We start from the raw sequence: 27,218 nt of genomic DNA, 5'->3' as shown, positions 1-27,218 counted from the left end.
AGACTTCCTCCTGCTCTACCTCGTGCGTCTGGGGTACCTCCATGCATGGTTGCTAGTTATCCACCTCTGCGGATCCAGACGGTCTTGTTGGAATGCAGAATTTTGTCATAGATTCATCAAACTCCCTTTTCCTCAGGAGATGGTCCACCATTTCAACCTCAAGCTTTGCCTTTTCCGATCGACCTCGAACGCTCTTTATTCAATGTCCACCGTGGGTGGTTTCTTCCTTTTCAGCATGGGCAGTTCCACTGTCCGCGTGTATTCGTTTTTCTCCTTCATTCCCTCTCCAGCACTTGTTTGCGTTGAGGGCTTCGTCAAAGGTTTTCCTATATCCGTGTCCTTTGGTCAGGACTCGTGCAGCTCCTCAAGTTTGTGCTGTCCTTCAGTTGGTTGTGTTTTTTGACGGTGAGGCTACTATCCAGGACATCCAGTCCAGGGACTTAAACATCCAAGCCTTTCTGATATCTTCTGCTGTCTACTTTCGGGATCGTTCACTGCTTCCTTGATGCTTCCCTCCATTTGCCTTCAGCTGTGGCATCTTCGATGACCGACTCCCCTCCTAGCACTGGTTCAGCCTCCTAGACATTCTCTCAGTCTTTGCTGAATAGGCCACGGTCTTTCAGGAATTTTTGCACCTTGTGGGTGCTAGCCATGGAGTGGGGAGCTAGTCTTGGTCGGCATGGTACATTGAGTGTCTCCTGCACGAATTCAGCGCAGGCTTCGCAGTCTTCGTCCTGTAGTCCTCAGCAGACCTCATCTGAATCCCTCTGTGAGAACTTGTAGTGACAGTTGAGGGCAGAATTTAAGAGGGTTATTTTCCATGACCCTCTGCTGCCTTTATCTTCTTAATTCTCCAGCCATGTGGTTATCACCTGCTCGGTCTCTTATCCGGGTCAAGAAGGCTACCCTTCTCTGTTCGTGCGTTCATATCATGGCCTTTTCACGTTCATCGGTGCTTTTCCGATTCAGTGGGAAAAAGAACCTGCATATTACCACAACCTCAAAACAAAAAAAAAAAAGAAAGACAGAAAAAAAATATTTCTGTACCCAACTACTAGACGGTGGAATAGATAAACAGCATGTGAATCCAGAAAAGGATTCATGCTGCAAAACTATGAATTCACAAACATGGTATACTACTACCATTGCTCTTTATGTTAAACCCATGACATGGATAGTTGTTCAAAGTCAGACAAATAAGGTCACACTTGGTGACAGGACCTTACTCCTCTGAAGGGGCAGGCCTATGCATCAAAGCACACCCTAATGTAGTCCAGGATAACAGATACACGCAGAAAGTCAGGGAAGGGAAACAGGACTGTAGACGTGTAGGTGACATTCCCATCACAACAGACACTTTTCTGATATTGCCCTAGTATGGAATATTTCATTTTGATTTAGGGTACGTTTATAGTGCACATCTAGTTCAGAGGGGAAACAGCGCTGGATGCAACAAGGCAGGTTGGAAATAATTTCTGCACAAAACATTTAACGTTACAAGGTTTAAATACCGGGGAACTATTTTTCACCCCTAACATCCTGTGACATCTTGTGCATTGATAAACTGGTGCATATCATCACTGTCACCACAAGGTAAAAAAAGAAAAAAATCAGACTGGAGGTCATGAGTGGCTGTGCCCTCTTAAGGTGGAGTAGGAATGTAGGTTATTATCCAGACATTTGAGAAAACTGTCCTAATACAGAATGAGTTTTCCCAAAGGAGTACACCTCAGAAATTACACATAATATGTAGAATGTTACTAATTTTGAAATTACTCTTCAGGCAAAAACACATAAGAAAAGTAATTCCAAATCAGACTAAAACAGTAATATCTTTCAAATATAATCCTAAAATGACACTAAAAGCACTATACTATCTAGGCAGACATTGCCATAATCATTTACTGCAAAATCATTCTAGGTAGATACAGGTAAACAGTCTTGTACGGCCAAACATTTCACTGCATCAGTCCACAAATACAAAAAATACTACTCGTGAGGGAAGGAAGAGCAAACAGTTTACAAACGTCTGCCAAAAGGAAGGTGAAAGCAGTGAAAGAACACACCTTTGCCAATATGCCGCCTAGTGTTCTCAATTGTGGAATTGCGGTTAACGTTGGAGAGCAGTCCAAGGCAAAACCGGTTCTTATTGTTAGAAGGGTCAGTGAAGCCATCGACTAGGACACTTGTCGAGGACGCGTGGAAGGCTTCGCCAACACGGTTGTTGAGTTCATAGTAGACAATGGAACACCAATGCTTAGGTTCTTCATAAGCAACTGCTTGCACATCAACTAGGAGCAAGAAGACACTAATTGTGGTTAATTGCTACTGGAACTACAATTTTAATTAGAAGACAAACATACAAGCAATAGTTTGTGGTTAGTTCGTAGAATGGCAAAAGTAAATGTATTGAAAGGTAAAAAAAACAACACTTAGTGATTTATATGAAACATCCCAGCCGCCACCCCCATTCTGCAATGATGCTTCAGGCACTCCATGTTACTATGAAAGGGTGCATTATCACAAATGAGCAAGATTTTCCTACAAATATTTTAATAACCATACTCAAGGTTTAAGAAAGGAAGAATTAATCCAGTTTCGTCACTGTCGCTGTATTCTTTCAATACTAAAATGTACAATATGACAATCAGTGAATTAATTAAAATAAATACATACAAAAATAAAGAAATGATGCCTTTGTGGTGACCTTTACTCATAAATATAAGGTGCATTCCTATTCCCCGCTGATGATTTACCCTACCATCTACTGCTAGGACCGGTAAGTGCTTCTCAACGCCATTCTGCAAAGCCGTGAACAGCTGGTATTAAACAAGTGCAGGCACCCACTATTCAGCGATTGCAAAGTACTCTCTACATGTGTGCACATGCTCTCAAATTTTACATTTTAACGTAGCACCTGTAAGTATAAAAAAGTTGTACCTGAAGGCAGAGGAGTAGGCAGAAGGATGCTGGAAAGGTGGAAAATAGATAATTTGATTCAAGAGGCAGGTTGCTGGCATTTCCCTGGACTTCCTGCTAACAGCATGAAAACGTAATTCATGCCTTGGTTTATATAACCTAGCCAACATTTAAGAACCAAAAAATAGGACCGGGTATCAATAAGGTCTCTTAGCATCAGCATCAGTTTTCCTCAGCAGACTCCGTGCCAAAGTTAATCATCCCTGTGCTCTTGGACCTGGTCAGTTACTATTAAAATCTTGCAAAATGTGCAAAATATTGCTACCCATCACCCATATGGCATTCTACTGTCTCAGGCACTGCCGACTAGTACATTTCCTTGCCATAGTTCTGAGGTGTCTGCACTTCCTGCTCCATACGGGTGGATCATTGATAGTAGTGAAGCTAGTGGACCACTAGTTTCATCCCTTTTAGGCACACAATTTCGTTGTCTTTCTGGTAGAAAAAGACTTCCACTCTGTTTTTGGATTAATTCATAGATGTATTTTTAATTCATTTAGAGTATTGTAATTCTTTTTTTAAACATCGAATCGTTGTCATATAGGTTTTAACCTCTTTTACTTCAGGCAATGTCATATCAAAGCGTCCAATGCATTTCGGGCATTGTTAATTGCCCTTCGTCAGGGAACAGACACTGTAAAAAGTGTATAATACCAATTAGGGTACTGATTTCTAGAAAACATTAATTACAGATAACAAAACATATATGAAATAGTACATGCACATTGCTAATAACACATGTGTGATGATATAAAAATCTGGTTGGCTCATGGTCCCATGAAATTACTGTGAATATAAATGCTAGTGTGTGCCAGTAATGGTGAAGAAAAACGGTGTATCACTTACAAGCCTTTCCTCAGGGGTGTAAAAGCGAATCTGTGAAAAAACGTGAGAAGAACGGTCAGCGGTGCTGTGTGTGCGATTGGCTGAAGGGTGAGAAATCACCCGTCGGCGCTGGATTTGGAGACTAACCTGTGGTATCTTGTTGGCGTACTTCGGTCAGTTGGTATCCTTATAAACAACGGTGCAGAAAAGATCTGGCCGCGTTTAATGTATTCAAACAAAAAAGTTCCGGTCATGTGACCATGAAGATAGACGATAGACTATCGGTGTATTGGCAGAAAAAAGCTTGGGGGTTGCGTATACGGTTCATGAAGAACTCGAGCTTATTAGTGTTTGGTTCTGCTAAGGTGACAAAATTAAATAAAGATAAAATCGGGTTGGGGCAAAGTGAAAAAGAGTGAAAAAAGTGAAAAAAGTAATGGTGTAAAAATAAAAAACAAAACTCGGAAGGGACTGGAGTACCCTATGGCAGACACGAACCGCTGGTTCGAGTGCCATTAGATATTGTACTATGACATTGAGCTGTACGAGTGCTCAAGAATCTTTCAGTGTTCAGATGTATCTATGTGGAGGTGTCTTAGTGAGTTGTGTGTTATGAACAGCCTTCTAGTAGTTGTGATGTATCTGTGCGAACAGTCACAGTGTTTACAAGGTATGGTCTGTGGAGCAATTATTACAGATAACATGACAATTCAATCCTGTCGTTTAAGCCAGCTGGCTTTTGCGTGGAAAGTTTTTGTATCCAAAAATTCTATCTTCTTAGAAGATGTTTTGTATTGTCTCTTCCCTCTATTTTCTGTACTGTTTCAAGAATGACAAACTTGATTTGCGAAATATTGTGTTGTTCTTCCATAAAATGCGCTGATAAAGCTGATTTAGTGTTTTTCAATCGGATGTTAGATTTGTGTTCTGTTAATCGAACTTTGATGCGCCGTTCCGTCTTGCCCACGTACATTTTTCCGCATGGACATCTTATTGCATATATCAAATTACTTGTGACTCATGTTGCGTTAACTTTAAGTTTGATAGGATGACCCTTCATTGGGTGATTGATTACGTTTCCCCTGATTATGCTGTTGCAGTTGCCACTGTTCAGACATGGTTTGGTTCCAGAGAATTCTATGGTCTTTGGGGGTTTGTTCTGAAGGATTTCTCCCAAGTTGTTTGCTCGTGTGAATGCAAATATTGGAGGAAGGTTGAAAGTTTGTTTGAAGTCAGGTTCGATGTTTAGCAGTGACCAATGTTTCAAAATGATGTTTTTGTATTTCCTGCTTGCTGTTGAAAATTTCGAGACCACTACTGTCCGTGTTTGTTCTGGTTTGACTCTGGGTGTTAAGAGTTTCGTTCTTGTTAACTTATCAATCCTTCCTTTTGATTCTTCGATCAATGTTTGAGGGTATCCTCTGTTGGAGAATTTGTTTGCTGTTTCGTTTATTCTTAGGTTTAGCATGTTCTCGTCTGAGGTAATTCTTTTTACTCTGGCCATCTGCGAGAAAGGTAAATTCCTTATAAGGTTTGGCTCATGGAAACTCGAGTGGTGTAACATGTTATTTCTGTCCGTAGGTTTAACATATAGGTCTGTGGAGAATCCTTCTGGTGTTATTGAGACTTTGACATCCAAAAAGTTAACCGTGGTTTCAGATATGTCCCATGTTAATTGTATGCGTTTGTCTATTTTGTTGAATTCTATCAGTTCATTTTGTAACATCTCCTTAGAGTTAGTCCAAATGATGAATAGATCATCGATGTATCTGATGATCATTTTTAAATTGTCTGTCCATTCTTTTTTAGCCAGGATGTGTTTATTTTCGTACCATTGCATAAAAATGTTGGCATAAACGGGTGCCGCCGAATTGCCCATAGCCATTCCGGTGAGCTGTTGGTACCATGTCTCATTGTATTTAAAGTAGCTTTGGTACAATGTTAAGAGCATGAGTTCCATTAGAAAGGTCTGGAAGTCTAGGTCTAGTACGGTGTTCATAAGTGCTTCCTCCATGGCTTCTATCCCCATATTGTGGGGTATGCTTGTATATAATAGCGAACATCAGCTGTGCACAGTATGATTTTTTCTTGTGGTACAAAACATCTTCTAAGAAGAGAGAATTTTTGGATACAAAAACTTTCCACGCAAAAGCCAGCTGGCTTAAACGACAGGATTGAATTGTCATGTTATCTGTAATAATTGCTCCACAGACCATACCTTGTAAATACTGTGACTGTTCGCACAGATACATCACAACTACTAGAAGGCTGTTCATAACACACAACTCACTAAGACACCTCCACATAGATACATCTGAACACTGAAAGATTCTTGAGCACTCGTACAGCTCAATGTCATAGTACAATATCTAATGGCACTCGAACCAGCGGTTCGTGTCTGCCATAGGGTACTCCAGTCCCTTCCGAGTTTTGTTTTTTATTTTTACACCATTACTTTTTTTCACTTTTTTCACTCTTTTTCACTTTGCCCCAACCCGATTTTATCTTTATTTAATTTTGTCACCTTAGCAGAACCAAACACTAATAAGCTCGAGTTCTTCATGAACCGTATACGCAACCCCCAAGCTTTTTTCTGCCAATACACCGATAGTCTATCGTCTATCTTCATGGTCACATGACCGGAACTTTTTTGTTTGAATACATTAAACGCGGCCAGATCTTTTCTGCACCGTCGTTTATAAGGATACCAACTGACCGAAGTACGCCAACAAGATACCACAGGTTAGTCTCCAAATCCAGCGCCGACGGGTGATTTCTCACCCTTCAGCCAATTGCACACACAGCACCGCTGACCGTTCTTCTCACGTTTTTTCACAGATTCGCTTTTACACCCCTGAGGAAAGGCTTGTAAGTGATACACCGTTTTTCTTCACCATTACTGGCACACGCTAGCATTTATATTCACAGTAATTTCATGGGACCATGAGTCAACCAGATTTTTATATCATCACACATATGTTATTAGCAATGTGCATGTACTATTTCATATATGTTTTGTGTTATCTGTAATTAATGTTTTCTAGAAATCAGTACCCTAATTGGTATTATACACTTTTTACAGTGTCTGTTCCCTGACGAAGGGCAATTAACAATGCCCGAAATGCATTGGACGCTTTGATATGACATTGCCTGAAGTAAAAGAGGTTAAAACCTATATGACAACGATTCGATGTTTAAAAAAAGAATTACAATACTCTAAATGAATTAAAAATACATCTATGAATTAATCCAAAAACAGAGTGGAAGTCTTTTTCTACCAGAAAGACAACGAAATTGTGTGCCTGAAAGGGATGAAACTAGTAGTCCACTAGCTTCACTACTATCAATGATTCACGACGCCGTCGGACCCTCGACGTCACCTTTAGGAGCACCAAAAACAGCAGCCAAACATTTTCTCAGCACCAATAAAAACAATAGCTGTGCATCTACCCTATAAACTACCATACGGGTGGATGCCACCTTCTCTCTCCAATGAGGCAGCACTTGCCGCCTATGACAGAGCTGTTCTATACACCAACACTGGAAATCATCTGGATGCACTGTACTGGTTTATCAAGGTCTCGATTATGGTGAGCGAAGAGTTTGGATTCTTTCACCTCTCAGCCTCTTTGAGGATATGGAGCTGATTAAAGAGGGAATGCATGAAACAGAAGCTGCAACCAAAGCACACATGGCGCCTTTACCTAAGAGGGAAGCAGGGAGGGTCGAAGGAGAAGGCATGGCGAGTCTTTGCTTTGACTGTAAAATATTGCAAATTGAAATGCAGGTCCTCATCTCATTGGTACCAAATTCACTAATATTACTGGTCCAAGGTCGCAGAACTATATCTGCCATCGGGCACTTCTTGTGCAAAGACGGCCTTGATGAAGGTTTGACCGTTTGTCTTGAAGGAGCAGGCCTCAACCCCAGACTGACTCAACAATTGGGATAGGAATGTCCCTTCTCAGGTCCTAAACAGACAGCATCTTGCAGAAACAGAGTCTTCTAGCAATGGCTGAATGCTGGTAATTTAAACCGGTGCTTCTACCCTACTAATCGCTGTTTTCAGCTAGAATCATGGTTCCTGGACTGTATGTGGAGGAGCTTCGCAAACCCCTGCATTTATCTCCTTATTCTTCCAGGGGAAGCATAAGTCGAAGAACTCCTAAATGATGATGAGCCGCTCTTGCTCCGCAAAGGCACCAACCAGTCTGTTTTATAAAGGCCTTATTCCTATAGAGGAACATACAATGAACATATACATGCCCAGGATGGGTTGTTCCCCCGACAGGGCAGTATCGAACTCTGGGTGCGAGAGAGCTGCTGCAAAACTACTTGCAGCAAAACAAAAAATGTCTGAATCCCCTGCGTAGTGCAACAAAGGATAGGACAGGAGCTTCACACCATGGAAATGTGAGGAGATTTCACTTGTCAATGATCTGCGAAAATCAGAAAAAGGGCAAGTGCCTGCATACGAAAAATGGATGTGTCCGCACAGTGAAAATGTAACCAGAAATGGAAGGTAATGGCTGTGCATGGCTCAGAATTTTTTGGGGAAAGAACCAGCGTTTCGTCTCCTTCACTAGGTGGCAAAATAGAACAATTGCAGGGAACAGGAAAGAGTCCAATATTAATAGGATTAGGTATGCAGAGTAAATTAATATCACACACACAAGCATATATACACGCAACCATATTATTTTTATTGAGGCATAGTGCATCCTCAAGCAGTTATTACCAAAATCTAAGACACTAAGCTAGGAATACAAAAAAAGTTCAACTCATTCTTTAGATTTTATAAAAATGCAACATTTTCCCCAAATGGCAGCCCTGTGCATTATAAAATAATGGCTCCCATATGTTTTCATTTTTTAAAATTTAATTTTGGTTGTCAGTGTGTAGGTGGGGATTGTTCTAGAAGGGTAGGCAAAGAGAAGCAGATGCAAAACGTTCACTCTTGAGCACTTAAGGAAAGGATGATTGTCTCGGAGGATGATGGGAAGGGGGCGATGGTGCCAATCACAAAGTTGCAGTGATCATGAAAAAGGTTTGTATCCATCCAGTTGGCTGATCTTTCGGAGATTGTAGTGTTACACTAAGGTGGGTCGGCTAAATTGGATCCAGGACTTTGTGGGTTAAGTGAATGTGTGCATTGAGCATGCGAATGGTTAATGGTAGTATAATGAACAAAGCCTAACGGAGTCAGATTGCATCCAGATAATGAAGAGGACTAATCAGTTTCACATTAATTATAAGAACTATGTCGAAATACACTTCATTTATTCAGGATGAGCCAATAGGTTCACAGATCCGGATCAGCCAGAGAGCTTACACTTATGGAAACTTCCTTAAACGTCCCTTACAATGCGCTGTAATCCTGCTTTGTGCTTTGGATGGGGTGTAGAGACTATGTGCTATCTCACCTGCATGGAGCGCTATGCATCAGGTGCCAATCTCAGGTTGCGTTGCCTTCAATACAGTATGCATCACTCCAGACTACTGTAATGCAGAGGTGCTTCTGTACTTATTCACTGAACAGACTCTTTTGTGAACTCCTCCCTTCTCCTCAGAATACTGTTTGCATTACATTCGGACTGCATAGGTCCATGCAAGAAACTCATGGGACTAGAACATGTGCGCAGAAACAACGATCCACTTGAATAGTTATTTCACTTAATTAGGGTGATAAACCTGGACATCCCTGGGTTTTGGTTCATTTTGCTCTGACTTATGGGTGAGAAAGACGGACACCCAGCCATAGTTCAGGTTACCAGATGGCTCCAAGTCACCAACGATGCAGTGCTCTCGTTCTGGGCATTTCGTACACACATCCTTGTTTTCCAGTGTGCGAGCTCAGTTGTGCCTACAACTCTTCAGATGCATTTGGACGTGAAAGAAAAGCCCAGGAATGGAGTAGGAATGGTGCACAGCGTTCTGGGCCACAGAGCCATATACTAACCACAGCCATTTCCAATGGCTAAAGTGCAGGCACCTGAAAGGTCCTATGTTGCCTTTTTAAGCTCTGAATCAAAGCTTCACGGGCCTAAACGCTGCAAAGCTTAATTCACAAGTGTGCTGAAGAAAGGGCATCACAAAAAAAAAAAACAAAAAAAAGAGTTTGAAAGCAAAAAAAACCCCTAAGTTTTTAAATGTCTAAAATTTCCACTGGATGCACATACCATAAGCAAGTACTCATTTATTTTAGAGAACCATAAAGTATTCAGCTTTCCTCCTATTTTCTGTACGCACGAGGAATGATGCATTGGGTAACAGTCAGCTAAAAAAAAGAAATTAACACCAAGACTGCAAAGCAGTAAAAAAAAAAAAAAAGAACGGACTAATCAGGAAGCATGCACGAGGAGAGTTCCTGTTTGCCAAGTTTGAACACCCCGGCTGTTCCCAAGGAGGCTTGGTGGTGAGCAAGAGGTTATTTTACTTTCACACATCAGGATGCCAGGAAGAGTCAAGGCCAGCCTCTGCCACAGGTCTCGAGCTCCGGGAGAGGGCCTGCCAGCTGGCCATTCCTGCTGCATGAATCATATCTCTCTCACACAGATTTCACACCGGCTTCCTTGCACTGGCTTTAAGTCCTGCAGAGCAGGTGTGTTTTGTCTCTCTATTCACAGCGTGGGCCAACAATGGAAACTACCCAACTCCACTGGCAGGATGTAGCTTGTTAAATCAAATCTCTTAAGGCCGGCAAAATCTCAAGGAGTACACGGGTTTGATCGCTTGTAACTAAACATTTCGGATACGTTGACTCCACTGGAGCATTTTTATAAACAGAATCTGGCCGTCAGGAAAAGTAAAGCAAAGTTTGCTCTACATGACAAAATTTAATTTAAAAAAACAAAAAAAAAAACATAGCAAGCGGTTGCCATTCTAGGTTTTGCTTGTAAACACAGGATAGCGGAAACAGATGGAAGGAGACAGATGTCGCTGAACAAAGGAAACACATCTAGTTTTCAGGCAAGACAATGAAACACTACTCTCATCAGATAAGGGAGAAAAAAACGAAAGTTCGCTCCATGGTTTGGCAGTGTTGCACGGGCTGTCATGCGCCCGCAGAAGAGGGATGCGCCATTCCGGATAGGAAATTTAGACAGAGTAGTGCACCCAAAGGAGAGCTACGGAGTGTAGGTACTATAATCTATGTGAGCAAAACCATAAGTTTGTGTGTGTATAAATAAATAAATATATATATATATATATATATAAAATTCTACGTGTTAAAATACATAAAATTAATATTTATACGGGACGGAGAGAGGTGTAGTGAATAGGCATAGTGAAGTAATTAAAAAACATGCTTTAAAAGAGGAGCCCGAGATGAGGTAATACAGAAATGGGTGATTAATCATAGGGAATAAGAAATGCGACCAGGAGAAATATGTATAAGGTTTTCAAGCAAAACCACCGTAGAAGAGTGTAACTGGATAGAAATGTCAAAACCTCTCCAGCTTTAGGGCAGGAATATAAAAACAAAGGCAATACATACACTAGGGTAGTGTCCGTGAAAAAACAGGGTGTGTGGCCACCTAGTATATAGCGGTAGAAAAGGGTGTGTGATGGACGGAGCATCTGAACCAATCAAACACTCACACCCAGTCAACAGATTTGGGTTTAATCCATCACCGTTCTTTAGTCCACTCGGCCACCCCAGTTCAGACATGGCCATATGCAAATCAGTCTGACCCTGTCCCTCATGGGAACAGTCCAGCCCGAACTGCCAAGCCATGCCTTCCCTGGACCGGAAACAAGCTTCCTAGGACCGGTTTCTGGCATTCCAGCCGTCTTCAGACAGGCTTGCTTGAATCCATTGGCAAAGTGAGCAAGGGACTCACGTCTGAGCATACCCTGCCAACTTATGTTGAACAAAGCGGTACAAAAGGGGGTGGTAATGGACTTTTAAAGGCAAGGTAGTGATCTTTGCAAATTGTCCACACCTTATTTCAGAGATACAAAAATAGGGGCTTTGCGGGGAGTGTTGTAGGCTAAGGTTACATGTTTACGTTTGCCTGCAAATTTAATGTAGCGGCCTGATAAAATCTCTGTGTGGTGTGTGCGCCTGACCACTTGTGGAATCCGTGCTGAGAGGTAGACCGTTGGCGATGGGTGGACCAGTAATGGTCAGCAGAGAAGTTGTGGGATGCTGTTCATTCAGTAATATGCTAGCCTTTGATCCACCTGAAATAAACCTTCGGTTGTTGAATCCGTCGAAGGCTCTGCATCTTTATTACAACCCCTATTTGAGTAGCTGAAATAAAGTATAAAAAAACACAGTATGAATGAACAACTATCAAGGTGGGGGAATTTGGCTCTACTTGCCATCAAGCCATCCCTCTTGCACCAAGTCATAATATAGTGCCGGCAGTACAATGATAAAAAAGCGAAAGACATGTTTTCTGTGAAAGAAAATGCCATCGGAGATGTTTAAAACCTAGCTGAAGGTGGTGTACAGGGCCTTATCAGCTCTGCTTGAAACCTGGATACCTACTTTGACCAAGATTACTTACATCTGAATCTTGGGAACAATGCACTCAGAGGCCCTGAAGTCACTACACACAGGCACAATGAGGTTGAATCTTGGCAGAACTGAGGTGAGGATGCTATGAAGTCGTATATGTGAGGGGCAAATGAGGTAGAATGGTAGAGCTGCTCACAAGGGTTCTGTTACAACACAGTAGAGGGGTGAAGTGGGTCAGAACTGAGTTGCATCGTTAGAGCTGCTCGTAGGCGCTCTGGAACAGGAAGATTGTGGAGCTGCAGTTCAGGATAGAGGTGCATTGGTTGAGCAGTTCAAGAGGGCCACACAATTGCAGCAGCAGAGAGCCAGGCCTTGTGCTAACTGGAACCACATAATTAGATTTTCGTTTAACAGCTTATATCATTCTGGCTGCTATAACCTTGATCCACTTGAAAACAATGATTTGTAAAAGCCCATGACAGGGGAACTGGCTGGCCCTTGTGACATGGAGGATCTGATAATTAATTATGCTACCAAGGAACCAGCAGTTTGTACCGGGACTTCAGGAGGGGCGGGGCGTCTCTCTTCAGAACGGCATGCGATGCAATTTCCTTCAATGACATAACAAATGCTAAAGTCACATAATATCACTTGCGGAGTCATCATCCCTATTCGTGATTTTGATACCCGATTAAAAAGGCTACCTGAGCATACTTTATCGCCTGAAGGCAAAATGTGCCTTGTGAATCGGCATTTTATTGATAAAAAAAATCTGTCAGTAATCCACACAGCTTCAATAATGAAAAAAATAAAGACGCCTCCGGTATCTGCATTCATGCCATCATTCTTGGTTTTTAAACGCTAGCAATACTTAAGGTTTCTAAGCATGGTTTACCTCCTCTGTTGCTGATTTCTGGGGGCATTGGTGGAGCCATCATGTTGGTGTCCATTGGCTGGGACCCATCCTGCGTCATCTGATCTTCGGGCGGCATGTACGCAGGGGGAGGAGTATCCGCTAAAAGCAGGAAGCACAGGGTGAGACAATCGACTCTTATTACAAGACACTGCACATTAGATTCAGTTAGGCACGATTGGATTACAGCCGCACAGCACACTGGTGAGATGATCTGCAGCTCTTTGTTTGCAGTTTCCTGTGATTAAGCACTTGAACAGACCACAATTTTCTATTTTTAAAAATGCATGTCATTTTGTTTTACAAACAGAAAGTAGATGAACACTGCAATAAGAACGCCACAGTACTTTATGGAAAATCACACCGCTTGCAGGACTGAACCATTAAGATAGAAGAGAGTGTAAATATTGTTTCAATAATTAGCAGTTTGAGGTACGACAGGAATTAATGCAATAAACTGCCAGGGAAATATATGTATATCCTCCATCTTGTGCCATGCTAAACCAGGGGTGTACACAATGGATCTGACTGGGCCTAGAAGTCAGATTCTCACAACACAGAGTCTTACTGCCTACCATACATGTGCCTCACACTCACTGCACATACATAAACTCAATATGCACACAGAATGTTAGCACAAGGTTCCTGTGTATCGACCTGCTGTTGCATAAAACAGGAACCAGAAGGCACACCACTCATGGGCACAGAGGAAAAAATCTGGTCATAACTGGTACGCTGCCACCATTGCTTTAAGTAGGTCGCCCAGGTCACGGCCAGTATTCGAATGCACACTAAGAGGTTAGCTGGTCCTCCAGGTCATAGAACAGGTTCAACAGGTACAGGCCGAGGACTCTGTGCACATACTGGATTAGCATGAGCCTGGGCAAAACAGTCAGGACACCAGCTTCACATGTAGTTTGGCACTCGGGGCAAGGGAATACGTATGTTTAGCATGTAAAGAACATTCCTGTCTCAACAGCCTGCAAACACAAGCATGCACAAATGATAGGAAATGATTTGGGCCCCTGTTTCTTTTTTTATTACCAAGGCATGTGGTGATGCGGTTTCTTAAATCTCGAATCTTTTCATGTAAGCGGCGCTGCAATCTCGGATAAGTAAAAAAAAAACCCAGCATAGATACAGGAGGCACAGAAAGAGGGAGGGTACACGAAATAGCGCACAAATACTCTCTGCACATTTGTGCTCGGTTATACAGCTTGCATTAGCACAATAAAAGAAACCTATTGGCTTTGTCTTGTTTCAAACATTTCCTCGAAGAATATGCCAAAGGTTTCAAAGCATAATGAGGCAATTAGTTAGCAGACACTGAAGAGAGTATTGGACAAACAAAAAGAGCCCAACATTGACTGCATGCAAGTATTAAGGTGCTATATGTCTACAGGGCACATGTGGATTGTGCTAGTGTCTTCTTGTGTAGGATTATTGCTTTCAAACTCGTCGAGTCAGAATGAAACTAAACTTTTCATGGTTCCCCCAATGGGCCACAGCTAGGTCACTGCCTTGAATACTTTCAGGCTCTTGAACTGCCTCCATCTATTCACACTGAAAACATCTCTCAATACTTGAAGCCTCATGTCAACAAATTATGAAAAATAACGAGAAATTTGGCCAATAAATCTGTTAGGGGAAAGAAATATCTTATCAGCAATGAACTAATGAAATGACTACCGAGCAACAGATTCACATTATTTTAGAAGTACAAAAGAATATGGATGGAGCTGGAAGGGAGGCGTATTGACTGGACCTGTCAAATGAACCAAGAACAAGCAACAAATTTGTTTTTTTTATTTCAAAGTATTTTATTGATTTTTTTTAATTAACAGATACATTAGCATTTCTGTCACGGGGTTAGCCAAACGTAGTATGTTTTGCATGGATTACAGGTACATGAGATATACGTTTAGCTAATCCCCTCTACATGGCTTGCAGAGAAATTAGGCACAGGGTGAGAGAAAGAGAGACAGGAAAGAAAGGGGTGAAGGGAGAATACGAGAGAGGCTCTGTAGCAATGAGTGATTGGGGTTATAGTCATCTGATACCCCACTAGTATGTGGACAACGATTTTTGGCTGACGGTCTTAAAAAAAGTATTGCATCACTTCCTATGCACCCTGCATAACCACACGCCCCCCATACCTGTACACATTGAGAGAGCGCCAAGTTATTTTTGAAAATTGTAGGGGTGCACCATAATCCAGACGAGTCAGCACCCACATATTTAGAGGACTTCACTAATGAAATTAGATATGTAACAGTAGGCCGGGGACCAGTGCAATATGAAGTGGTGTTTATTAATCCTAGACTAATGTCGGGCCTTAATCAGAAATATATTGTTTGTATAATGTAGAAATGTAACCATAGGTGAAATGTCATATTAGTAATGATGTGCCTTAATGAATCAATACATGTGCCTATTAATGAGTGGATTAACATAGATTTAATGTGAAAGAGATATTGCTTGTAGGATTAACATTTAAAGTGATGAAATGTAATGTCATGTCATGTTAGAAATATATTTTAAACGTGCAAAAGCCTGAGACATGCTGAAGCCGGTAGTGGCCTAAATGTATTTTTCTTTTGTTAGCTTTAGTCGAGAAGGAATGATTTTCTCTCGCCGGGAAAGAAGCTGTCCTCAGCAAAATGTTGAATTGTAACTTTGAATGTTTGCAGAGATGTTCTCATGTATTTCAGCTTGCAGGTGCAAGGCCACAAGGCTTGTTAGGTAGAAGGATTCCTTGTTTAGGAGTTAGGATAGTAGGCACGAGAGCAGTGGAGCTGCCAAAGAATTTGGGAGTGCAACATTTAGCGAGGAAGGTGCCTGGGACCCAAGGACACACCAACGGACGCTTGATGGAGAGGTGCCATACTGGAAAAGTCCGTAGACCTTCACCTGCCAGAGGGGCGTACCTCTGGGCGTGTCAACTGTTTTTGGGATTTTGTATTAGGGACAGCACCCGAGGGTGGAGAGCAGATTTTGGTTAGGGGATTGACTGAGCAGGATGTAGGTAGCTGTAAAGAGAGCTTGGGGAATGTAGGGCAGAGTGGGGTGTAAGAAGGAGCATCTTAGAACAAGCTCGATAGTTAGACTATCTGTCTAAAGAATGTGAATGCACTTCTTCGGAAGTCTTCACTGCTGACACCTTTACTCTTGCTTGATGGGAATGTTAAGTAGGGATGTCACTTTAGAATAGTGTAGGGACAGACTAATCATTTATCTTTCCTTTTGTAAATGCAGTCCAAACTTCAAGCAGGGACTGTTCTTGGTTGCCTAATGTTACTCAAATTGACTTTGCTTTTCATTCTGAGCCGTCTAAGAATCCTGGGTAGAATTATGTTTGTATTAGTGCCAGTCTACTTGCTGAGACGTTTGTATGTTCAACTATTTTTGGCTTTGTAATAAACCTTTAAAATTTCAGTTTGTAGTCAGTGGTCCTTTGAGTTAATTTGGATTAGGGAACAGGGAAAAAGGTGCAGTCGACGTGGTTTGGGATTCTAGAGATGGGTAAGAAAATCTAGATAAAAATCCCAGCTTCCCCAACATTACAGGAGCACGTTCACGCCACTACCTTACTCCTGCGTCAACAAGACAACCACTTACTCCACTACCTACACAATTACCTACACACGATACCAGCATCTACACCCTAGTTCTCGCACATACACCACCACAGAGTAATATTAATGGCAAAAGTGTAGTATACGAATAGCACTTGAGTTAGTGTCCAGGATTTTGGTTCACTGAAGCTTAAAGGTGGCCGAATTGTTAACAAGCTGAGGGGGAGAACCAAGCTATAGGTGTTTCTATGCCTTATGAGGGAACTGAATTTACATGGGAAGCTAACTGTGTTTCTTAAATAGAGAGCCATTTTGCTGTCCTGACCTGAACACCGAGCTGCAAGTAACCGTTCTACATTCTTAGCCTGGTAAGCAGGGCCAAGTCACCACCTGCAACTGTGGTCACCCCCTATAGAGGTATTAAAAAAAATAAAGAGCACCACACATTAGCATGGGTAGAGGAGGGGCATCGGGGACATCGTTTTCTATGAGTTATAGAGCAAAGCTGAGCATCATGGCAGAGGGAGGGAACACTAAACAGACAAACTTTCGACAGATGTGGTTTGGAAATAAACATATTGTTGTGCCTTAATCTTATTTGCAGCGTGATGTCATTTGAGTTCCAGTTCTACTCTGCATCATTATGTGCATCATGTAGAGCGTTAGGGTTAGCAAGTTCTGTATTCTGCATTCTTGATCTGGCGGTTGCTGAGGCAGGATAGAGGTTACATCTTTTTTGTACCTGTACCTTCAAATAAAGAAGACTGAACTCACCCGAGATCTCTTGGTTGTACCTTCCTTCTCAACACATATTATGTCTAATTTTTAGTTTTAATGTATTTATTAGTAGCTTGGTTCATGACCAACAAAGAGTAAAGACCCAATCAATCTATTTACTGCATTTCTTTCTTACAGAACCCACGTATTGGCTAATACCAATTTCAGACTCCTTCAAGATGCTTGGGAGAGCAAAAGGAAGCAGCACAGGTAGAGGAAGTGAAGATCAATTGAGAGAGATGTGGAGGACAAGGGGTTAACAGAATTACAGACGAGTGGAGTGGGATGAAGTAATAAGAGATGGGAGTGGCTGAACAATAGGCAAATAGAAGCAGCAACTGAGAGAGCTGGAGATGCAGCAGATTTTCCACCAAAAAAGTATCGAGTCAGAAAGACATTTTAACTCACTGCAGCACTGGATGTGACAGGGCTTCATATAATATCCCTTTTCATTAAAAAAAGAAACATACTGGCATAATCATTTTTTCTTTCTAACCTCATATCGGCAGGAAAATACACAAACAGGGTTCAGTGCATGGTTCCTAACCAGAGAGGTTAGAGTGAACACCATCAGCCCCTTGCACAGCACAGAGCTACAGCCCAGTTATGCAATGACTTAGTTCTATGGGACCAGGGTCTGCCAGGGGTTCCATCTACACCACGGTCACCTTGGCACCAGGGAAAGCTAGGGCCTGCCAGTGCAGCCCAGAATAGATCCATCCACCCATCACCTTCCTGCATCAATGCCAGGGGTGCGATTCAAAACAATCACGCTGGCATATCTTGTTAAAATACATTATGAGAAGCAGGACACAATGGGAGCTTAAGAGGCAGTAGATGGACTTGAAAGTGTGGATTGTGTGTGGGGGTGGAGGTACTTAAAACACAATAGTTTTCGAATAAACTTTGTTTTAAGGCAGAAACGAGACAGAGTGTTTGTTCGCGTTTTTGTCTGTGTGTGCATGTAAAAATCCAGAGCAAAATCCGACAGACAGCTCACCATACCAGACTAAAAGCACCTGTACCCAACTACTTACTATAAGACATTTTTTAGGGGGATATAACACCCTAAACACCCCCCTGAAGCGATGCTCCTGATCAAGGCCGGGTAAGTCAATAAGATTTATTGTGCAGGTATACTGGTAGCCTTCATCCTTTTACAAAGGGCTTGTTTTGCTCACTGGGCTAGGGCCACTTCAGTGCCTGGGGAATCTGGGCAAGCCATATGGTTGGAGCCAGCCCACTGTATAGAGGCAATGACTCCCCAACTCTGACAACACTGTGGAGGGAGAGAACGTTTGATTGAGATATGATGAGCTTCTGAACTCGTTGATCACCTCTGGCAGCAGCAATTAGGGCATGCTTCCGAGGGACTTGAGCCCATGGACTGAGTCCCAGGCTTCATTTAAGCTCCACTGGTTAACAGATGTTGACAACTGTTTCTAAAGAGAGTATCAGTACTAGACCCTCACATGCTTCCCCCCCCCCTCCCAAAAAAAGGAGGGGGAAGGGGTGGCTAGGTGGTACTACCTTAATTTGCAAAACATTTCCATAAAATGAACACATGATGTGAAAATAAAGAAAAAAGGATCCTAGGTTAGTTATCTAAGAACCAAAAATCCCAAAGTCTTGGAATTTCTATGTAATTAGCCATTGTACTTAACATTTTAAATGGATGGGAAAAAGGAAGGGGAGTTTGGGCGATTAAAAAGACAAATAGAAAAACACAACTGAGCCCCAAGGAGTCTTTTTTCCCCCCAGTTCACCCACAACAAGATTAGATTGAAAACCAGAGGGCTAATAGGAAGAAAGAACAGCTGCCCAATCAATACAAGATACCAGGGATGAGGAAGCTGTTTAGAGGAAGGAGTAATAAACATTTTTTTTTTAAAAGGATGTTAAGAAAACAAGCATATGCAATGCAATAGGTCTCGCATTTTCAAGAGTTTGAGCTATTGCTATTGTAAATGACAAACCTTTTATCTATGTGTTGGTTTTGAAAACAGATAAATAAAAGGCATTGTCATTTACAATCCCAATAGCTTACACTCCCACAAATGCGAGACCTATTGCATATGCTTGCTTTTAGCTGCCCAGGCCGATTTCCAATCCCAATCCAACCCTGGTCGGGACTTAAGTGGAACACAGTTTGGAAAGAGGGGCGGAAGGGTGTGGAATAATAAGCCAGTTGATGGGGGCGGTCACTACTGGGGCCACCCAGGCTAATGCCTGGTAAATAAATCTCACTGACAGAGCATGTATTCGCTAATAATTACTTCGCACCTGGTTGTGACCTCCCTGCACATTGCAGAACATAGTCGTGCTGTCTGTCTATGTTTTAAATTGCGACTTTCGAACGCAATCAACACTTCTCTGTGTTTTCCTTCTTCAATTAATAGCCAACTTTGAGATTTTTTACTTCTACATTTAGTTCGGGGCTGTGGGCAGCTTTTATTGTGTGCTGTTTCCTTATGCACTCCATTTTATCGACGGGCAGGTGTTTCTGAAGACAAGCAAATTCAATTTTTAAATACTGAAAACTAAAATAAAGTATGTATGTGCATTAGGTTTGTAAATGGGTAAACAACAAGCTAACCTCAAGATCCACAACATATACTAGGTTTGAAAAGTTAAATAATAATGTGGAAGAAATCTCAGCTCCAGCGGCAAAAAGACTCCAGGCTGGCTGCAGGCAGAAGGTGGACAGCGTGTGCCGAAGTTAACAGCATGTCTCTTAAATATTTAGCAGACCCGTAGACCGCCTGTTATTGAGCAGCTCTGGTTCGGGAGGGAAGGGGGGGGGGGGTTGGTTGGGGGGGGGGGGGGAGTGGTGGTATGATCTTGAGGGAGGAGGTTTTTTGGGTGGCCACTCCCTCCCACTCTGTTTTCTCTTCCAGGGATCCCTGGATTTCACAGCGCATTCCTGCATGGCTGCATCAGCCCTGGTCCAGAGTCAAGCTCGGGGTGTTTGGGAAGCAGGCGTTGCACGCGGAATGTACTGCGCGAGCAGCTTCCTGCAGTGAGACAGCACCCCCTACAGGCAGACACGGGTTAATGGGCGCCCAAGGTGAGAGCGGTTGAATTCCTCCTCAGACTCGCCATAGGCTTGTCTGCGTGTGCCTAGGTGCACCACAGCTCTGGCTTAAACTAGGAGGAAGATACAGGCAGGAGGGCGTGGACACTCACAAAAAATCCTGACTGCGAGCAGGAGCACGCCTGCTGCCCACCTACACACCCTGCATTGCAAAATCTGGAGGCATAGCTGGAGAAAATTAATTCAGAGTTTGGCAGATGGGGTCTTCTTCCAGGGTGTGACCCACCTCCTCCCTCTGCAGGGTTGGAAAAGTAACTGTCAAAAATAAGCAGGGCACCCGGGGTGACGTGCTTTAGGAGCTGACAGAGAGGGATTCCCCTAAGAGGAACGCCTCCCTAAAGCGGGGGAGGGTAAATGAAATCCGTCATGTTTTGTAGGCGTATACAGTAGTGTGCACGTGGGTGTGCTAGTCTTCAACAATAATAATCTCACGGAGGGATCTGGTGCACGTAAAGGAAGCCCCCCGTCCTCCACAGATCCTTGGAGGTCTCCCTCACCCAGGGCGAAGGCACCGAGCATTGGTACTGGCAACCAGAGGGCTCTGCCGAGCAGACTGGGAAATTGCGAGTGATACTTGTTTTTTTAAAATATTCCCCCCCACCCCAGTAAACATAGAGAAGAGAGAGAGTTGTCTTGGGGGATGTGGGGTGGCACTGGGAGGGGGCCTCTGCTAACTTGTCAGGCAGATTAGAACATAGTGTGGATTCTCAGTGTAGATGGCACTTTTAAGAGATGGGGAGCGAGCAGGAGACTGTCAGCATCTGACTGGGGGCAGAGGAGAGGCGCAGACGAGAGGAGACGGAGGGAGGGAGGAAGCAGAACAACGGAGGGGAGGGGAGAAGAAGAACCAAAAAAACAAGCTGTTGCCATTACTCACACAGCAGTGTGTTTATTTTAGCATTGCGCTTTCACTTTAAGTGAAAGTGCAATGTTAAAACAAGCATCGATCTCTTGTCTTTATGGTGCCATGTGTTTAGAAACACATGGCCCCATAAAGATAAGAAACTGCTTTGCGACAGACGTAAAGCAGGCCACCGAGTCCGGCTCGGAGGCAAAATGGGCGTCCACCAAAAACCCTAATTTCCAATGGCAGGCCACCGTTTACCATAAACGGTGACGCCAGCCAATGGAAATAAGGGGCGGGGCTTAAAGCCCTTTTCTAAAACTACTCATCTGCAATAAATCTCGCCGAGCCTGCTACTCATGTGTGCAGCAACGCTAGGCGAGACCTAAAAATGCAAGGGAGGAAAATCCAGGAGGACTTAATATAGAGGCAAGTAGAATAATGGGTATGGGAGGCTTTCAACAAGTTAGAAAAACAGAAGATAAGAGGTAGCAGAGAGGAGGATGTCAGAGTCAGGACATTTCTGGAGTATACCGAACACAGAGCACCCGGAGTAGACCATGAAAAAAAAGGGGCGGGCCATTTATTATGCCATTTATCTTTTTGAAAATTACAGAAATTAATTTTTGAGAAAGCTTTTTAGGATAGGTTTCCATAAGCCCGTTTTCGGTCTTGAACAGAGACAAATGCTGCAAGTGACATCACAGGGACAGCCACAAAGGGGTGGACTTCTGCTGACGTCCTCCAGTCTCTTTGGCGTCTTCTGATAAGGCTCTGGATATTCCTCTTGAATCAACTCGCTTAGAAAAAGGAGCTGCTGCTGGGGATATTGCTCATCAGCCCTGGGGACTTCTCAGCTTCCTGCCCCTGTGCCTTAGGGTGTCTGGAGACTGTGGTGCATCCTCCTCCAGCAGGACAGATGTCACTGCTCTCACTCTAGAGAGGCTGGTAGGGAGTGACGATTTGCCTTTCATGACCAGTGTGACCACCTGTGCCTACTGTATTTATACCCCGAACAGCCTGCAGCTGCCAATACACTAATTATCATCTCGACCTGTGACATGGCCAGCCCAATTGAGAGCCAGGCAACAGCATGCTTCAGCACCGGAGAAGTGCAGGTATCCATCAGCGTAGCATCTCTTCTGTAGGACCCACCCAACCTGCCACCCAGTCTTCCTACATGCTCACTTTCAGTCCGGACTGCGACTACCAGAGGGTGGGGGACCATGGTTATCCAAATCCCCTGGTGGCGTCTTATTACACACAGACGGATCAAAACATAACCGGGGAAACCTGGTCAATGTGGGCAGTTGGTGGTTTTTTTTATCTTTACACAGTTATCTTGATGCTCCAACCCCCTACACATCGTGCCTACCTGCTCCTGCACAAGAACGGTCACAATACAACACGGTACAGTCGCAAAACACAAGGTTTGATTTTATCTTTTTTGAACAGGCACCTTCATATTACCTAAGCATGCGAGGTTGGACGCCAGTCTTGTGAAAGCAAACCCTATTGTTAGATACAATTGTGACAAATTTCGACCTTAATTGTAGATCAAAAGTCAAAAAGTGCTCTTTATTGCTTTTGTATAAAAGAAGCAGAAATAAATAATATGCAAACATCACCATCTGCTTTAGGGTAAGTAGACAAAGGCTGAGGTCCTTTTCCTGGGACTGCTGTTGAAAGCTAGTCACATGGAATGACATCACCACAGTGGCGAATGGAATCCATTGGTGGTGTCATCCCCCAAGGGGTCAATATTATTCTGAGCAACCATTACACAATGTTGACCCTATGACTGAACTCCTTTACTGGTGGAAAATGTGCAGCACAATACAGTTTCATCCAAAAACAGCAACTGTGTATAATTCTACCCAATGTAGAATCTTTCAACGCTGTGAAATGACAGCAATCTTTGTGGAATACAGCTGGTTTAAAAATGAACTCAAGGAAATGTGTACAGAGGTCAGTCCGTTTTTGTACTGGCCTGCAGAAATATTGCATTCGAAGATCAAAGGAGGCAAACAATAAGGCAATCGTCTTTTTTATTTCATAAATGGTGCATGTTGTTTTTTTTTTAAATCAGAGCCTGGGCTTTCTTTATACATCTCTTTTCAGTACTCCGAATTCAGTTTTGTACAAATGTAACAGGTGTTTGCAGTGTTCCAGCCCCCTTACACTACCCTTCAAACCTCCGCACCAGCAGTTCCTATATCTAGTCAGGATCTGCCTCTTTACTTATAAATGTGTATATACTTAATGCAGTTGGGACTATCTGGCAATTGTACCGCCGCATTTTTTGCGTATACTAATTTAGGAATACACAGACCCCATGTTCACACAAGCCTTAAAGTTGGAAAAATGGAAGAGAGTATTTTCCAGATACGCCAAAGTGTGTGGGACAAGTCCAACAACAGAAAAAGAAAACGTCTTTGCTATTACATTGCTTGGGACATGAAGGATAGGAAGTGTAAAATCATTTACCGTAGTTGCAGTAGGTCGAAATGAATATGAGGCAGGTATTAAGAAATTATACTGGCACTCAAGGGCGGACGCTTCTAAGGGGCGTCAGACACACAGACACAGACATGATATGATGGTGGTCCAAGAGACAATTTCCACATGCACGAAAATGTTATTACTTTTTGCTCTGTGTGAGTTTCCTGAAACTGAATTTCAGTTTTTCTCTCCAGGTAATTGTACGTGCGCCAAGCGCACAATAACCGTCAACAACTCATCGTCTATTGTTGAGGGCAGTGGCGCCCCTTGCAGTTTCCCATTGCACTGCAGCAGGAACCATTGCTGTCAATTTTAATACCCCCTCGGGCGCAGGACACCGCAGCCCGGGATTGAAATAGGAGGCAGGTGCAGGTTCCCTTTTCTCCACCTTAGATTCACCCTTTACTCTCACGTCACAGGATGGGGTTGGATTTTTTGACAGCTGTAACGCTAACTTTAAATGAACGATGGCACTTTCTAAACAGCCTCCTCTCCTGCACGTGCATTTCAACTCGAGCCTTCCAAATATATCCTAACATTTTAACCGGCGGAGCAAGGCATGAGTTAGCAACTGCAAGGTGAGTTCACTTCCACGTTGAGATATCTGGTAAAGTGCCCCCGCACCTGCTACACATCATCTAATGACATCAGCGTGCAAGGCGAACTCTCGTCATTAGAGGATACCGGATGAACTGGAAGCCATTTTCTACCAGTGCGTCCGGAGGGGAGGAGGTGAGTTTCTCCTGGGTTTCCCTAGATGGCGGCGAGCCCAGGGCCAAAAATCCAGGTGACCACCCCCCGCAAACCAAGTAGTTTCGTTATAGGTAATTTTGAAGTTTCCACAGCACAATTTGAGCCATTTCCTGTTGCAGCCACTATACCTCCCCACACAAGTGAGGTACCATTTTTATTGGGAAACCTGGGGGAACGCTGGGTGGTAGGAAATTTGTGTCTGCACGGTGATCCTAGAACTTTCCCACACAGAAATGTGTGAAAAATTAGATTTTTTCAGCAAAATTTGAGGTTTGCAGGGGATTCTGGGTAGGGAAACTTTGGGGGGTCCACGCAAGCCATACCTTCCTGAACTCCCCTCTGGTGTCTAGTTTTCAGAAATGTGTGGGTTTTGTAGGTTTCCCTAGATGGCCTCCGAGCCCGGGGCCAAAAACTCATGGGACCCCCCCCTTGCAAAACCAGGTTGTTTTGTGATCGGTAATTTTGATGTCGCCTCAATACGTTTTGGGCCCTTGTCTGTCGCGGGTACTTGACCCACCCACGCAAGTGAGGTGCCATTTTTATCAGGAGACCGGAGGGAACGCTGGGTGGTAGGAAATGTGTGGATCCATGCAGGGTCCAGAACTTTCACAGAGAAATTTGAGAAGAAGTGATTTTTTTTAGCAAAATTTGAGGTTTGCAGGGGATTCTAGGTAGGAAAACGTTGGGGGGGGGGGGGTTTCACGCAAGCCATACCACGCTGTACTCCCCCGGGTGTCTAGTTTTCAGAAATGTGTGTGTTTGGTAGGTTTCCCAAGATGGCCGCCGGGCCAAAAACCCAGGTGACCCCCCCCCCCCCCCCCCCCCCCTCTCGCAAAACCAGATTGTTTTGCGATAGGTCATTTTGAGGTCTCCTCAATATGTTTTGGGCCCTTGCCTGTCGTGGGTACTTGACCCACCCACGCAAGAAAGGTATACATTTTATCGTGAGACCTAGGGGGGAACGCAGGATGGTAGGAAATTTGTGGATCCATGCCGATTCCAGAACTTTCCCCACACAGAAATAAAAAAAAAATGATTTTGTTCAGCTAAATTTGAGGTTTGCAGGGGATTCTAGGTAGGAAAACGTTAGGGGACCCACGCAAGCCATACCTAGCTGGACTCCCCCGGGTGTCTAGTTTTCAAAAATTCATAGGTTTGCTAGGTTTCCGTGGGTGCCGGCAGAGCTAGGGTTCAAAATCTACAGCTCGGCACTATGCAAAAAAATGGGTCCATTTGTCCTATGAAAATGTGGTGTGTCCACGTAGAGTTTTGGACCGGTTCCTGTCGCGGCCACTAGGCCTACCCACACAAGTGAGGTACCATTTTTCTCTGAAAACTTTGGGGAATGAAGGGCAGCAGGATTTTTGTGGTTCTACAGATTTCAGAACTTTCCATCACAAAAATGTGAGGAAAACTTGTTTTTTTTTTCACCAAGTTTGAGGTTTGCAAGAGATTTTGGGTAACAGAACCTGGAGAAAGCCAGACAAGTCACCCCATCCTGGATTCCCCTGGGTGCCTAATTAAAATGTAGAGGTTTGCTAGGTTTACCTAGGTGCCGGCAGAGCTAGGGTTCAAAATCTACAGCTAGGCACTTTGCAAAAAAAAAAAAAAAAAAAAAAAAAAAGGGTCTGTTTTCACTGTAAAAATGAAGTGTGTCCAAGTTGCGTTTTGGGCCGTTTCCTGTCGCGGGCACTAGGCCTACTCACACAAGTGAGGTACCATTTTTATCGGGAGACTTAGGGTAACACACAATTGTAGAGCAACTGTTATTACCTATTGACTTTCAATGCATTTCTGCCTTCCAAATGAAAGACAATGTGTAAAAAAGAAGTCACTTTGAAAAATGTCCTAGAATTCTCATGCTAGTATGGGTACTCACAATTTCAGAAATGCGCAAATACCTACTGTTTCTAAAGTCTATATTTTGTTCCAATTTCAGAAATAAATTTTTCACTGTATATATTTTCCCAAATGAATTGCAATATACCCGGTACACATTAAAAACCATTGCACGGTGCTGCTCAGAAATTGGCTCTGGGTTCGTCGGGTTTTTGGTGAACCTACAAGTCTTATATAGCTTCATAACCAGAAAGGTCCAGCGGATATAACAGTATATTGCTTTCAAACATCTGTCATAATTAGAAGAAGTTACAGGTGAAAACGTTGGCATTGTGATGTTTTTTCAATGCATTTTCAATGTTTTCCTATTTTCACCCATTAATTACTATAAAGAAACCTTGAAGAATCTACACAAAAATGACCCCTTGCTAAATTCAGAATGTTGTCTACTTTTTTTTAATGTATAGCTTTCCAGGATCCATTATTGCTTTCATACCCATTTCTACCATTAAGAAGGTTGATAGCAGAAAAAAAACAAACATAGTCTATGTCCCAGAAAAATGCCAAAACTTAGTGTAAAAAATGTTGGTTTTCCGACAAAAGTCTGTCAGTTCCTGAAAGCTGGGGAAATTGTGATTTTAGCCTCACAA

General features: G+C 43.1%; 1 protein-coding gene across 1 annotated transcript in view; it reads right to left on the bottom strand.

Moving 5' to 3' along the window:
• Positions 1–27,218, bottom strand: part of SMAD1 (SMAD family member 1) — a 178,791-nt gene that overhangs the window by 19,429 nt on the left and 132,144 nt on the right. Inside the window, exons 4-5 of the mRNA XM_086962255.1 lie at positions 13,167–13,286; positions 2,067–2,291 (exon numbers count right to left, since the gene is read on the bottom strand). Coding sequence (XP_086818381.1) covers positions 2,067–2,291; positions 13,167–13,286 — 345 coding nt within the window. The remainder of the gene's footprint in view (positions 1–2,066; positions 2,292–13,166; positions 13,287–27,218) is intronic.

The sequence above is a fragment of the Lissotriton vulgaris genome, chromosome 3_1, assembly GCF_964263255.1.
Source record: "Lissotriton vulgaris chromosome 3_1, aLisVul1.2, whole genome shotgun sequence".
Taxonomy (NCBI): Eukaryota; Metazoa; Chordata; class Amphibia; order Caudata; family Salamandridae; genus Lissotriton; species Lissotriton vulgaris.
The sequence above is the reverse complement of the archived record's forward strand: the minus strand, read 5'-3'. Positions and strand labels throughout refer to the sequence as shown.